This window comes from Mycteria americana, chromosome 2, assembly GCF_035582795.1.
Source record: "Mycteria americana isolate JAX WOST 10 ecotype Jacksonville Zoo and Gardens chromosome 2, USCA_MyAme_1.0, whole genome shotgun sequence".
Taxonomy (NCBI): Eukaryota; Metazoa; Chordata; class Aves; order Ciconiiformes; family Ciconiidae; genus Mycteria; species Mycteria americana.
This window is the reverse complement of record NC_134366.1, coordinates 136,685,215-136,698,288: the sequence shown is the minus strand read 5'-3', so window position 1 is coordinate 136,698,288 and position 13,074 is coordinate 136,685,215. Positions and strand designations below refer to the sequence as shown.

The 13,074-nt window shown below is 36.4% G+C and overlaps 1 protein-coding gene across 7 annotated transcripts in view; it reads left to right on the top strand.

Annotated features, from left to right (window-relative positions):
* Window positions 1-13,074, top strand: part of PDE7A (phosphodiesterase 7A) — a 78,769-nt gene that overhangs the window by 49,465 nt on the left and 16,230 nt on the right. For all 7 annotated transcript variants that reach the window (XM_075494741.1, XM_075494737.1, XM_075494736.1 and 4 more), the window contains one exon: window positions 12,871-13,022. In XM_075494741.1, the coding sequence (XP_075350856.1) occupies window positions 12,871-13,022 (152 nt within the window). The remainder of the gene's footprint in view (window positions 1-12,870; window positions 13,023-13,074) is intronic.

Genomic DNA, 13,074 nt, shown 5'->3' with positions numbered 1-13,074 from the left:
TATGGAACCTGAAGACTATCTTATATACAGCTACTGATGTGTGTGCTGAGTTCTTACTTGGCAGACACAATCAGTTGAGAAGAATACTTTCCTGCTTTTATAAAGTAGCAGAAGGGCCTGGTCCAGGATGATGTTTGAAGAGAATTACAGTAGATGTCAATATTCGTGACCTCATCATAATCAATTAACATACATTTACTCAAACATGTAGCTAGGACTTGAATGTTTTGGACATAGGCAAATCTTAAAGATTAAAGTGTTATAAGAAAACAGCAGACTAAATTTTTTTGATTATGTGTTTTAGGAAACATTTTTTCTCAGAAGTGTTACAAGAAGAATATTTTTTGATAATTTCACTTTTTTTCTCTACATCTATATTGTTATAATGAAATATGTCACTAGTTATTGTAATATAAAAGCTTCAATAGCCCTCAGACCAATATGTAGGAAAAGTGCAGGGGATTTAGGTCTTAATTAGATTATGCCTATAATATTAATGCATTAAGTGTCATAAAGTATCTATACCAACATTGTATCAGCACAATTCCAAGTATTCTGAATGCAATGGAGAGATTTAGAAAAACTTACTTCATGGTAACAAGTGTGGTTGTTGTAATTACCTTATTAATAAAAATGAGTGGCAGAAACTGGTCTAATATTCTGATCTTAACTGAAGTTACTCTTTTAAAAAGTAGATTTAAATTTAAAACTCTTAAACTCTTAGTTTCATTCAAAAGTTAGTATAATAAAATAGGTGAGAAAACAAAGTTTGAAGAGTATGCTATATTGATTTATTTCAATAGAGGATAAGAATTCCATCTCAAGTCCTGATAATTCTATTGAGTATAATAAAAATTCTCTGTAGAAATAGCATGGGATTTATGAATTACATAACTATGTCTTTTTGTATATATCTATGTGGCATTTCATGCTGATACGGGAAAATAGTACCAGAAGTATTAAAAGAACTACCTGTTAAAAGGCAGTCACATATGATATTATTGCTGTTGTCAAATTAACTGTATTTTCTATGGTATTCATCACGCTGTTTCTTTCCATCCTGGTGACTGTGCATCAGGCAGATCATGACTAATCAGGAAAAGGATTTTCACACCCTTTCTTCTTGCCCCTACTTGTTCAGGCACAGGCACCAACTTTTAGCAACATCAACTGTGGTGTCTGATGACAGCAAAGAATGTTGCTAGGAGGCCCAAAAAATTCTTTGGCTATAACTTCCCTCTCGAGTCAGCTGCTGTGGCAGTTTTCAGAGTTGCTGTATTATAGTCAGATTTTTTTGCACTTCAGGATTGTGGCCTGTTGCAGTGTTGCTCCTTGACTTCAGACTCCTGCTACATTGTGGAGTTTCTTTCAGAGTCAGTAAGGAATTCAGCCCCATCTCTCTCCATATCACTAGATTATCTATTAATTTACAGAATTTTTTTTTAAATCAGTAAAATGTTTTCTTTTTCTCTGCAATGCTAATTGAGTCCTGATCAGCGTTTTCCTTAATTGTTTTAAGCAAAAGAGTTTTAGTATCGTACTATCAGACTGCAGGTAGAGAGAAGTTATGGGAATCAAGATTTGACCTAATTTTTAGGATATTCTCCCCGCCCTCCCCTGGTAACTCCAGAAGGATTTTGCCACATAGAGCTACATGGCTGAAACGTGTTCACCCATATGAGCAATAGACAGCACATGAGAGGAGCCAGCTGGCTGCTCTTTGCTTGGGGCAAAAACTGGACTGAAAAGGGTCTCTTCTGCAGCTGAACCAGACTAAACCATCTGAATGTTGGACTTTCCCCCCTGCCCCTGCTACCACAGCTGCATACTGAGCATCAGTAATGCATGGATATGCTTCCTTGATGGTGTTTGTAAAGTTTTACTGTAACTCTCTTTTACTATCCACTAACTTTACTCTGTGGTTCTAAATCTTTTGCAATGATCATTGCTTACCTGTTTTGCAGATGACATATACTGGCTATCATTCACAGTGAAGTGTTATTGCCATTTTGTATTTTGCTTAGCTAACTTTTGTTTAGCATTATTTTCTTTTTCTGTCAATGACGTTTGCTGAAACAGTTGAACATCTTTCAGGAAGTCCAGCTAATAATCTGCTGACCAGTTCTCTTTTTCCAGTATTTTATTATAGGCTCTTAACCCAATATTTTACTGGTAGGTTTGAAGAGTACTGAATTTTAAATGCCTTACTCTATTTTCAGGAAGCTACTGCTTTATTGTTGTGTTTTTTTTTCGGGGGGTGGGGTGGGGGGTGGGGGGTGTGTGAGTTTTTTTTGTTTGTTTGTTTTAAATAGTCACTTCTGTTTCATAATGTTACTCTTACTTGCAACTTCAACTAGTGTTACCGAAGTAAAGTTTGTTAGCATTTAGTTCTTAAGGCCACTTCTGTTTCTTCTTAAGGATTATAAGCTCAGTGTCTGCATCTTTATCCCAGAGTTCTGTAATTGGCACATGAATATTCAAGTTTCTAAACTGGCTAGAAGTATTCTCAAGGGTAACTTCTTTCTAGGAAATTCGATTTTAAAACGATTGTTGAAAAAATTTCTTTACTGTTGTTGCTAGAGATGGTGGTATGGGAGTGATATCTGAGGATTATTAAATGCAGGATTTGACTGATGATCAAACTAAGTTTCTTAGGTGGTAGTTTTCCTTCTATATTATCTGTTATTCCAGAAGTCACATGTTTATAGCTAATCGCAGGAACTAGCCAGGAGGAATGGCTCAATAAACAAATTTTTGTTTCAGCAAGACTGCTTCCCCATGAATGGGGAAAGTCAGGATTGTATTCATGTTGATTGGTAATTGGTTAACATTGGGACATCAATTAATAGTTTTTCTGTTACTGTGGTCTGTTGATTATGTCTGTGTGGGACCATGGGCATAAACTCAAATTAGCAGCTAAAAGCCACCATTTCTGGAGAGGAGAGAGCAGCTACATAACTTTCTTCCTCAGAAGTAAATTTTTACCTCAAATATAATGGTCTGGTTTTGTTCAGTGGATGTACATATTTCACAGTTGCACAGTAAATTGCATACACTTTATTTTATTGGGTTGAATATAGAGCACTGGATCTACTTTTTCACTCCTTAGGTAACAAGGAGGGAGTTTGGCAGTTTACTGTCTGACAAACCCAGCATGTACTGTTTGGTTTTCAGGGAAGTTACTGAAAAAGTGATTGCAGTGTTTATAACCACTTTTGCTCTCCGCTAGTTTACAAATAGACTATAGTTAACGTGATTACTTTAATGTTTTTTTTTTTTTTTTTTTTTTACATTACTCAAGACATCATAGTAATTCAGTCTGCAATGTTGATAGAATATGTTGATAAAAGCTAATGCAAAACAAAATCTTTGGTAGAAGAACTGGTAGATGACAGTATAAAAATATTCCCTTTTTCAGAAATAGCAAACCAGCAATAAAATTTTAGGTTTTGTTTTCTTGCCATTGAGAGCTTATCAGTAATGTCTCTTGTTTTTTATACGCATGTGTCTGTGTGTGTATATATATATATATATACACACACAAGAAACTTTGATGTTTGTGAGGATTTTCTAGCATGCACAAGCAAAATAATATATAATGTGCCCCAATCACTCACTGTTTGACCTGGGGAAAAAAAAAAAATCAGTGAATGTGCTGTGATGGGTACAGTACGTTATAGTGAGGAAGTGAAGCGAAAATGAACAAAGTGAAGCTAAAGTGAATAATCAGGATAACAGCAAAAAATACTGGGAAGTGTCTTATGCAGCTACAACTTAAATTAATACTTTCAAACTTCCTTTTTAGGAAAGGGTTGTTGGATATAGTCTGGAAGAACCGGATAAAAAACGAATACTTTGGTTTTGTGGAGAGGAAACATTTTTTTCTTCTTGCTTTTCCTGTTGTAACTGCACCAGAATAGATAAGATCTTGTCAAAAGGTTTTTTAAATTCTCTCGTGCCAATCTAGTCTGAGCATGCTTCTATGGGGAGATGGTGATGTTGCCAACATGTGTGGCTCTATTTTGTGTTTTATAGGTAGCCAAATATGTCACATCTGTGAATTAAAATATCTTAGAAAGAAGAAAGAGTTTTTTGAGTTAATCAGTATGTTTCTGTAAACATTTAGGAATGACTCAATTTTGAATCAAATCAATGCTTGCATACAGTACAGTGCTTCACATAGAGAAAACAATGTGATTGGAACTTAAGACTTCATTGAGACTTAGATGGTTCTTCTCCGTAGTTGTATATGGAGCCTTTTTAGCAAGGAAAGGAAAGAAAGGAAGAGTTTAGGTGACTTTTATAGGTGATGGATAAATCTAACTCTCTTAAGAGTGTGAACACATGAAGAAATTCCAGAGTTTATCTTTGGTATACAACTTTCAGACTGTTTACTTGGAAATTGAAGTTCACAGAACATTTTTTATGCTACCTTGAGATCTGGCAAAGGTGTTGTCAGCATCTACTGTTTGCAATGGTGTTTTGAACTTTCCAGCTTTTTGCTCACAAATCACTGGAAAAGGTTTACCTTGGACAGTGAATTTAGACTTCCCTTGGGTGAGAGGCCAGAAGTCAAAGAAGAGAGGAGAGTTCAAATCCAAATTGATTGCCTTAAACAATTTGGGAAAACTGTGTAACAGCACCTGATCATGCTTTTGATAATAGCATCTAGAAGTTGAGATAAAATGAGCATAGTCCAGATGAAGTTGAATGTCCTTAAGTTTCAAGAAAATAGAGGAATTATCTAGCTGAATCTGGTTAAGAGTAATTGTCTGTCATCTTCAACAGTCTACTGTGAAGAAGGTTGAGTTTCACAGTGAATAAAGTAATGCAAGAATATTTCTGTGTGGTTATAAGTTGAACAAAGTATTTGTTTCTCTGTGAAAATACCAGCACTGAGGAGTGAAAAGCTTGTACTCAAGAGATTTCCCTAAAAGCTGCCTTTCTGTGAAGGATGTATTCTGAAATTGTCATCTAACTACTCACAATCCAGATTATTCAAATAAATTGTTTTCCTCAATGTGAGAGAAATTTTGACTTCAGGTTAGTGTGGAGAATGCAGTCATACAAGGGGAAGCTATAGAAAATGTCCTAAATACAGCTTTGGCCAAAAGAAAACAGGGAAGATAAACTTGAAGTGAAAAGTGAGCTTGAAGTGTGCTTGGTTAAGGAACACTTCAGGGTAAAAGCTTCCAATTGAGAATACAGGACAGATTTTTTTTTTTTTCTTTTTCTTTTGCTATCCTAGATTGTTATTTTACCTACAATTTCTTCTTTTCAAGTTTCTGTAAAACAGCATGTGTGCTCTGGAGTCTTGCACTGGTACAGCTCACTCAAGTGTTTTATTGCTGAGGTAAGTTTGACCTGAGAAGAAGACACAGCCACATTCTAGTTTTTCTTTTCTTTTAACCTCTCCAATGTGTTCCTTCAAGTAGGTTATTTTGAAAGGCTCTTTTTTTATGCTGGACATTTTGGCATAAACTATGTGAGAATTCTTTTGTTTTCATCTCTGCTCCCAGTTTGACTTTTGTATTGACAGTCATACGGACTCTTAAGGGGTATTCTTTTTCTGTCAACCACGATGTGTTACTTCTGAATTCTTCTTTCATTTCTGGTGGTGAAAAATAGCCAAAAAGGTTTACTTGATGGTTCTGTAATTCCGTTGCCATAGAACTGAAGATTTCTAGAACACCAAAGAACGGTGTTTTCTTGGCAGACATCAAGAAAAGAATTTGGTGATGGTCTGGAATATATTATCCTTCTTTTGGGAAAAGAGTTGAACTGTTATGTGTTGTGTACTTGTTCTTCAAAAACATCAGTATCTTGATTAACACAGCATAACCCATTTTTGTAAGGGATATATGTGTATACTGATGACATTCCTCTAAATATTTTGCTTCAGTGAGGTTTGTTAGCTCACACTATGCTGTTGTGAGCTACAGATTTGCCTTGTCCAGTGGGTGGATTCAGGTTAAAAAAAAAAAAGTACACAACTGCAGGATTGCTGGGGTTATGATTCAGTAAATTGGTAGGGAAAGAATATGCCTTGTGTATTTTGTTTCCTAGTCCTAAGATAATTGCAAAATGTTATGCAGTCCAGCACAGGAATGGCATTGTTCAATTTACTTGATTTTGCATCCTTCCCGAGGTGTTTACAGAAATAGTAAGAGGAGCCAAAATTCAAGAGTTATATGAGTAGAATCCTTTAGACACCTTTACACAGTGTTTTCTTTACACTTCTGCTGCTGTGTAATGGCTTACAATGCCATTGGAGAATTGGCATTTAATGCATACTGAAATAGTCTAATCCCTGCACTTTGAGTAATTTCTCTCAAACTAGCTCTGCTTTGAGCACATAACTGAACCAAAGTACTTTCAGAAGTCTCTTCTGTCCCTTCCAACCTAAATTATTCTATTGTTTTGTGGCTCTGTACTTTGCTACGGCAGTATTTCATTCTGTAAGATCCTTCAGGGAAGGAGTTATCTTTGGTGGTGGTGATGCCTAGCAGTTGCCCTCCATCAGGGAGGTTCTGTTGAAAACTACTAGAGTTTTATTAGAGTGGTGGTACTACTAGAGTTTCTTGAAACTTAACACATTTTTCTGATTCCACTCACTTGCAAAGCCATGTTTATTTAACTAATCCTTAACCCACAGCGTATTTTCCAGTGATCATTATTATCTGGAAAAACATGTATGAATGTGTATATAAATACATATATATGATACATTATAAACAAAACAGTCCGGCTTAATTTTTTCTTTTGAGCAGAAGAGGGGGTATAAAGCCTTACAGTGATGCTAAGCAGGGCTTCAGAGTGGTTCTAAGGAAGACAGGAAGTATAATAAGGTAATTCAGACACCAATAGTCTTTATATGTAACTTAAAATGCTTGCTGAAATTGTATCTTCCAAACGAAGTAATAGTTTTATATATGACTTTAGTACTGAATGTCTTAAAAGTACTTTAAAATGCAAATAATGAGTGGAAAACTTAGAAGAGCTAAAAAACAGAACTTAAAATATTTTTTTAAATGTGCATGGATCTAATATAATGCATTTCTTAATGGTTTGATGGGAATAGATGTGAAATTAGAATGCTTATGGGTCCCTCTAGTGGTGCTAGATAATACTTTCAGATTATTCATAAATAGAAAATTATTTGTATCCTGGAAGGCCTTAGAAATATGGTTATAATTGGCATGTGAAATCAAATATTTCTTTCAAATGTATATATTTACAGGTAGTGGAAACTTTCAGCTATTATGTCAGGTTTGGTGATGGTATCTGCTATGTAAATATGATAAACGTGTAGTTGGGTTTAATATGGAAAAATTGTGAGAGATTACTTTCATGAACAGAGATTTCCTTGAATTTTTACAGAAAAAACCTCCTCTGGTGGACCTACACACCTCAAACTTCAGGTTTCACATTCAAACATAAGAAAGATCCATCCTCTCTTTTTTTTTTTTAATTCCTTTTTTCTGTTAGTGGCAGTGATACTCGAGATCCTCACTTAAGCTCTTTCTGTTGCTTATAGCAAAACTCAATGATTTTTATAATGATAATTTTGTATTTACCTTTTGGGCTGTAGCAGGGAAGAAATGGAAGTATAGTTCTTATGCTGGATAGCCTTGTTTTGAACCAGGACCCCGTCAGAGGTTGTGAGTCTTTATCTTTGCATTAAAAGAAAGTTGAAGCATTTTGCTAGGATTTAAGGTGTCTATTAATAAAAAATTAAACCAAACCATAATTAGGTTGTCATTCTTCCTTTTGTCGTCTGTCCTTACTATACGAAAGATGCAAAAATTCTGAGAATAAATATATCAGTGTTTTATGATTTTGTAAGTGATTGTCACTTGTCTTTTCTCTACTTGTCTTGTATTTTTATTTCAGCATGAGAAAAAATATTAAATATCCCTGTGTAATGTGATAAAAAAATTTTTTTTTAGGTTTTCATGAAGTACAACACACTTAAAAGATTGGGAGTGGGAAGAGAGATTAAAATAAGTGTCTTGGAATACAGATGAAATCTGTTGCATGAAGACAACTTGCATTATTTAATTTTCTCGCTGTATATGTGTAACATTAGCAAAATAACTGATGTTAGTAAACAGAATTATTCCTTTTTTTCTTTATTTTAGAGAAAGGCATTTTATTTTACCAGCATCTCACTTAAGATACTTAGAAACAAGACTATAATCATTTTAATAAAAAAATAATTTGGAAGTAATAAATACTTTGGGTGATATTCTAATTTTAAGTAGGGCATGAAGAGTTAAGAAGGGAAGAAGAATGTCATAGGAGAGCTGCTGTTGACTAGGCACAAAGGCCTACGCTTTCAGTCTTCTGGTTCCTTGCACAAAAGGCACCTCTGAACGCGGTAGCTTCCTTCTTAACATGCCCAACATCCTGACTGAGCTTTCATTCCGTTTCGATTCAGACTGTAAATGTCAGATACATTTATTTATTTTTTCATTCTAATTTGTCCTTAAACTGTCCTTATCTCTTAAGAGCAAATGGTCACTATTGGATATTAGGCATTTAGCACACTGCAAGCTCCAAAAGAAATTAAGGATGTTTGGGCTGGGAGGAGGGATGCTTTTGCAGCATGCTTTTTCTTGAGCAAATGTAATGCACTCTTCACCTTCTTCTTTCCATTATAAATACATTATTGAACCTTGCTTTGGTAGGGTCTCTGAAATTAGCATCTCGTTTTGTGACTCACGATAGAAGAGGGTAGGCTGACATTCTCTTATTGGTCATGCATATAAAGGGAATGAGTTTTCCGCTTGTGCCAGGAGGGGAAATACCAAATTTCCATTGCACAACTGTATCGTTCACTTTACCAGTTCTTCCCATGAACTTGTCTTTGCTGGTCTGCCAGAACCACAAAGCAGTTGATTTTTGTATCCTTCATAATAATTTATCTGTGAGGAAAAGGAAACTGCAAGCATAGATGCTATCAGTGTTCCTGCAGTTGCAGGAACCTATCTTCTCCGCCCCCCTCCCAGCTAGCTATTTTCTTTTTCACCCTTCCTTTTCAATTAATTACCTGTCAAACCTCCACATCTGACTCACCTATTCTGAATTGTCCTGTAGCAAATGTTTAGCTGTTAGAGAGCAATTTACTTTTTGGGTTGGTGTAGTCCTCCTGAATGGGGTGTTCTGGAACTGCAGAGGGCTGCCAGGACTCAAAATCTCTTTTCTCGTTTGGAAGTTACTCTAATCATTGCAGATCTAAATAAGACATTTGGTCCAGCTGTTATTACCTAACTTGGGCTATACATGTGGAATCAGTAGTATTTCAAAGGGAAGTGCAAAGCCCTGCCCCTGGGGAGGAACACCCCAAGGCACCAGCTGGGGGCTGACCAGCTGGAAAGCAGCTTGGCAGAGAAGGACCTGGGGGTCCTGGTGGACACAAAGTTCAACATTAGCCAGCAAGGTGCCCTTGCAGCAAAGAAGGCTAATAGTATCCTGGGCTGCATTAGGAGGAGCATTGCCAGCAGGTCCGAGGGAGGTGTTCCTGCCCCTCTCCTCAGCACTGGTGAGGCCACACCTGGAGTGCTGTGTCCAGGTCTGGGCTCCCCAGTACATGAGAGAGAGGGACATGCTAGAGAGAGTCCAACAAAGGGTCAGGAAGATGATTAAGGGGCTGATGAGGAAAGGCTGAGAGAGCTGGGACTGTTCAGCCTGGAGATAAAAAAATCTCAGGGGGATCTCATCAATGTATATAAATACCTGAAGGGAGGGTGCAAAGAGGACAGGGCCAGGCTCTTTTCAGTGGTGCCCAGTGCCAGGACCAGAGGCAATGGGCACAAACTGAAACACAGGAGGTTCCCTCTGAACATCAGGAAACACTTTTTCCACTGTGAGGGTGACCAAGCACTGGCACAGGTTGCCCAGGAAGGTTGTGGAGTCTCCATCCTTGGAGATACTCAAAAGCCATCTGGCCATGGTCCTGGGCAATGTGGTCTAGGTGGCTCTGCCTGAGCAGAGGAGTTTGACCAGATGACCTCCAGAGGTCCTTTCCTGCCTCAGCTGTTCTGGGATTCTGTAATGGCAGCACTGCTGCCAGGAAAGCTGGAATGAAGTAGGCTTTGTTGTTGTTTGTTTGAATTGCATCAGCTGGAGCAGTGCTCTTTTTCTTTTTTTTTCTTCTTTACTTTTTTTTTAAAGAAGGGGGAGAAAAAGTAGGATTAATGTCTAAGAGTAGTAGTTCACGAACTATACAAACTGCTGATAATTTAGAGAGTTTAAAAATATTTTTAAGATGAATGTCTCAATAGCATATTGCAAAGAGTAATGACTGTTCAGCTTCATAGAAAACTGAGTAATTCATTTGCCTCTGTACCTGCATCATCATCAGAAAAAATACTGAAGCAAAAACATGTGCAACCCCCCCAAATGACTTATGAACACAAATATAGGTTGAACACAGGCCTATACTGCCAAATTACTGCATTTCTGTGTTCTGTAGGGCGCTTTGCTGACAAAAGCTGTTGTTTTACTTGTATTACCTACCTCATACTGTTCCGCTAAAGATTAAGGGTGGCATCTGTGACAGTGAGACTTATTTGTAGCATGACAACAAAAGTAGTTTTTTGTTAACTATAGATCTGTAAAAGACTACTTATGATCAAGAAAACCATCTGTACTTCCAGAAGAGTGCTCATTTCTCCTACTTAAAATATTTCATTTTACTGAGCTTCAGTGAAGTTCCTGGATTTTGTATGTCACTTTGTGGACATTTTACATAATTTTATGACCTAAATATACCCATTTTGTATTATTTTATTTCAAACCTAGTGAATTCTGTTCTGAAATTTGGATTTTAAGGGACTGGATTCAAGACTGAGGGGGAAAAAACTTTTTACCCAAAACCTATGCTCCATTAACAGGAGCAGCTGTATTGCTCCCTGCTTCTCTGTTCTGCAGTGCTGGCAGGCTGGCAGTGCTCAGACTGTAACCTCATGTTAACAAATGTGATTAGAAATGTTGGTAGAGTAATGCAGCATGACAGAATCTATTTGCCTGCTGTATGTGTGAATGTTGCTCTGTAAGCAACCTTCATCATATGTAGTACACCTGCTTACGTAACTGGGAGATAGATATATATGTATGTATGTACCAGTGTCTCCAGAGGAAGTGCCCTTGGCCTTAATTATGATGACTTGAAGAAAGATATTTCATGTGAAGTTGCCTGTATTAGCCCTATCTGTGTTAGAAACTGATGGGAACTTTAGTATCCCGATGAAGTGTTTCAGGCGTGTCTGAAAGAATATTCCAGTTTTGTCAGTTTAAACTCTGTTAGCGCAGACTGTTGATGTGAAATGCTGCTGCATTTGATTAGATATTGTATGTTTGTGCAATTGTCAATTCAGTTCAGAGGCTTTTTTTTAGTGTAGATTGGAAATTAATGTATTAATGAATTAATGTACAACAGAAAGTACGTTGGAACTTCTGCAGGGAGAAGAATTTATATGGATAAACATTTATTTTATGTAGAATTAAACTGCTTTCACTAGAAATCACTGAGGTTTTTAATTGAGGTTGTTCGTAAGGCCACACCTTTCCCTGTACAATATTTTAGACTGACTTTAAGAATAAAAATTGTAGCTGCTTACTTCACCAATTCCTAATATGCCTTATTCTTAGAAGGGCAAGAGGTCTGTACTACAAAGTTGGGCTCATGTTGGTTTTAAGGATCTGCATTTTTGGAAAAGAGCATGTTTGCATCGACTTCCTTAATACCTTTTTTCTCTCTCCTTTTTTTCTCTCTCCTTTTTTTCTCTCTCCTCTTTTTCTCTCTCCTCTTTTTCTCTCTCCTCTTTTTCTCTCTCCTCTTTTTCTCTCTCCTCTTTTTCTCTCTCCTTTTTTTCTCTCTCCTTTTTTTCTCTCTTCTTTTCATAAGAGGGATGAGGGAATATCAAGATTATTGACTGTCTGTTGGTTATATAAAACTGCTGTTGGGGGTACTGCTGAAAAGAAAGTAAAGGCCAAGTTTGGCCTTAAATATTTTGGAATGAAAATATCTGGCCCATTGGAAAGAAACTGTAGCTATGTGTATTTTGATCTTCAGGTTTCTAAAAATCTTCAAGCATACTGAATGGAATTGTACATAAGCTAGCATCAGTCATTTGAATAGCTAAACCTGTTAACCTAATAAGAGTAAAGCAAAATATTTGGATTAATCTTTGCAAACAGGCTAAAACAATTTTCTGTAGTGTTTTCACTGTACTGGGAAAGGGAATTACATATGCTGTGAAAGCAAATGTGCTCCTTGTTTGGCAGAGGAGAGGTTCTGAGCATAATTATCTGCAAAAGTACCAAAATATCTTGAGTGTGTTTAAAACTTTGCCAGTAAAGTTAAGAAACTTCCTGAGCTTTAAAATCTGTGTAAAAGTTATTTGAATGTGCTCAAAACCTACTTGTAACTCTTGTATCAAAACACAATTACTGATATTCTGTTGCTGGTGTATATATCTTATGTGATTTGCTAGGGACACGGATTGGATTTGTATACGTGAGAGCAGTTTTCCAAAAAGAACGTGTTTCGAATACTGTGTTTTTTACACAATTTCCATAATATTTCTATCCTTTCAGTAACAGAGTTCCTTAAAAAGATAAGTTTCAGCTGTGACTTTAAATATTTGTTTTTCTTTACAGGATGCTTACATAGAAAACTTTCTTTTTGAAGCTATGGCTCTGTATTTCCTATTAATAAAAATCTCTGTGGCTGAAACATTTGATATACCAATAAAAAAAAAAAATTGCAGCACCTTTGTTGTACCAAACTTCCCTGAATGGTCTTTTTTTTTTTTTTTTGTAAAGGTTTATTAGAGAGAGTATTTATTTTCTTGTTTTTTGTAGCAAATTCTGAAATCGAGGTGTCTGTGTCTGCGAGAAATGTGAGAAGGTTGCTTAGTTTCCAGCGATACCTGAGATCTTCCCGTTTTTTCCGTGGTATCACTGTTCCAAATTCTTCAAACATTTTAGATGATGATTATAATGGACAAGCAAAGGTTGGTTGCTTGATTTTTTTTTTTTAAAGTATGTTTTTAAAAATGTTCACTA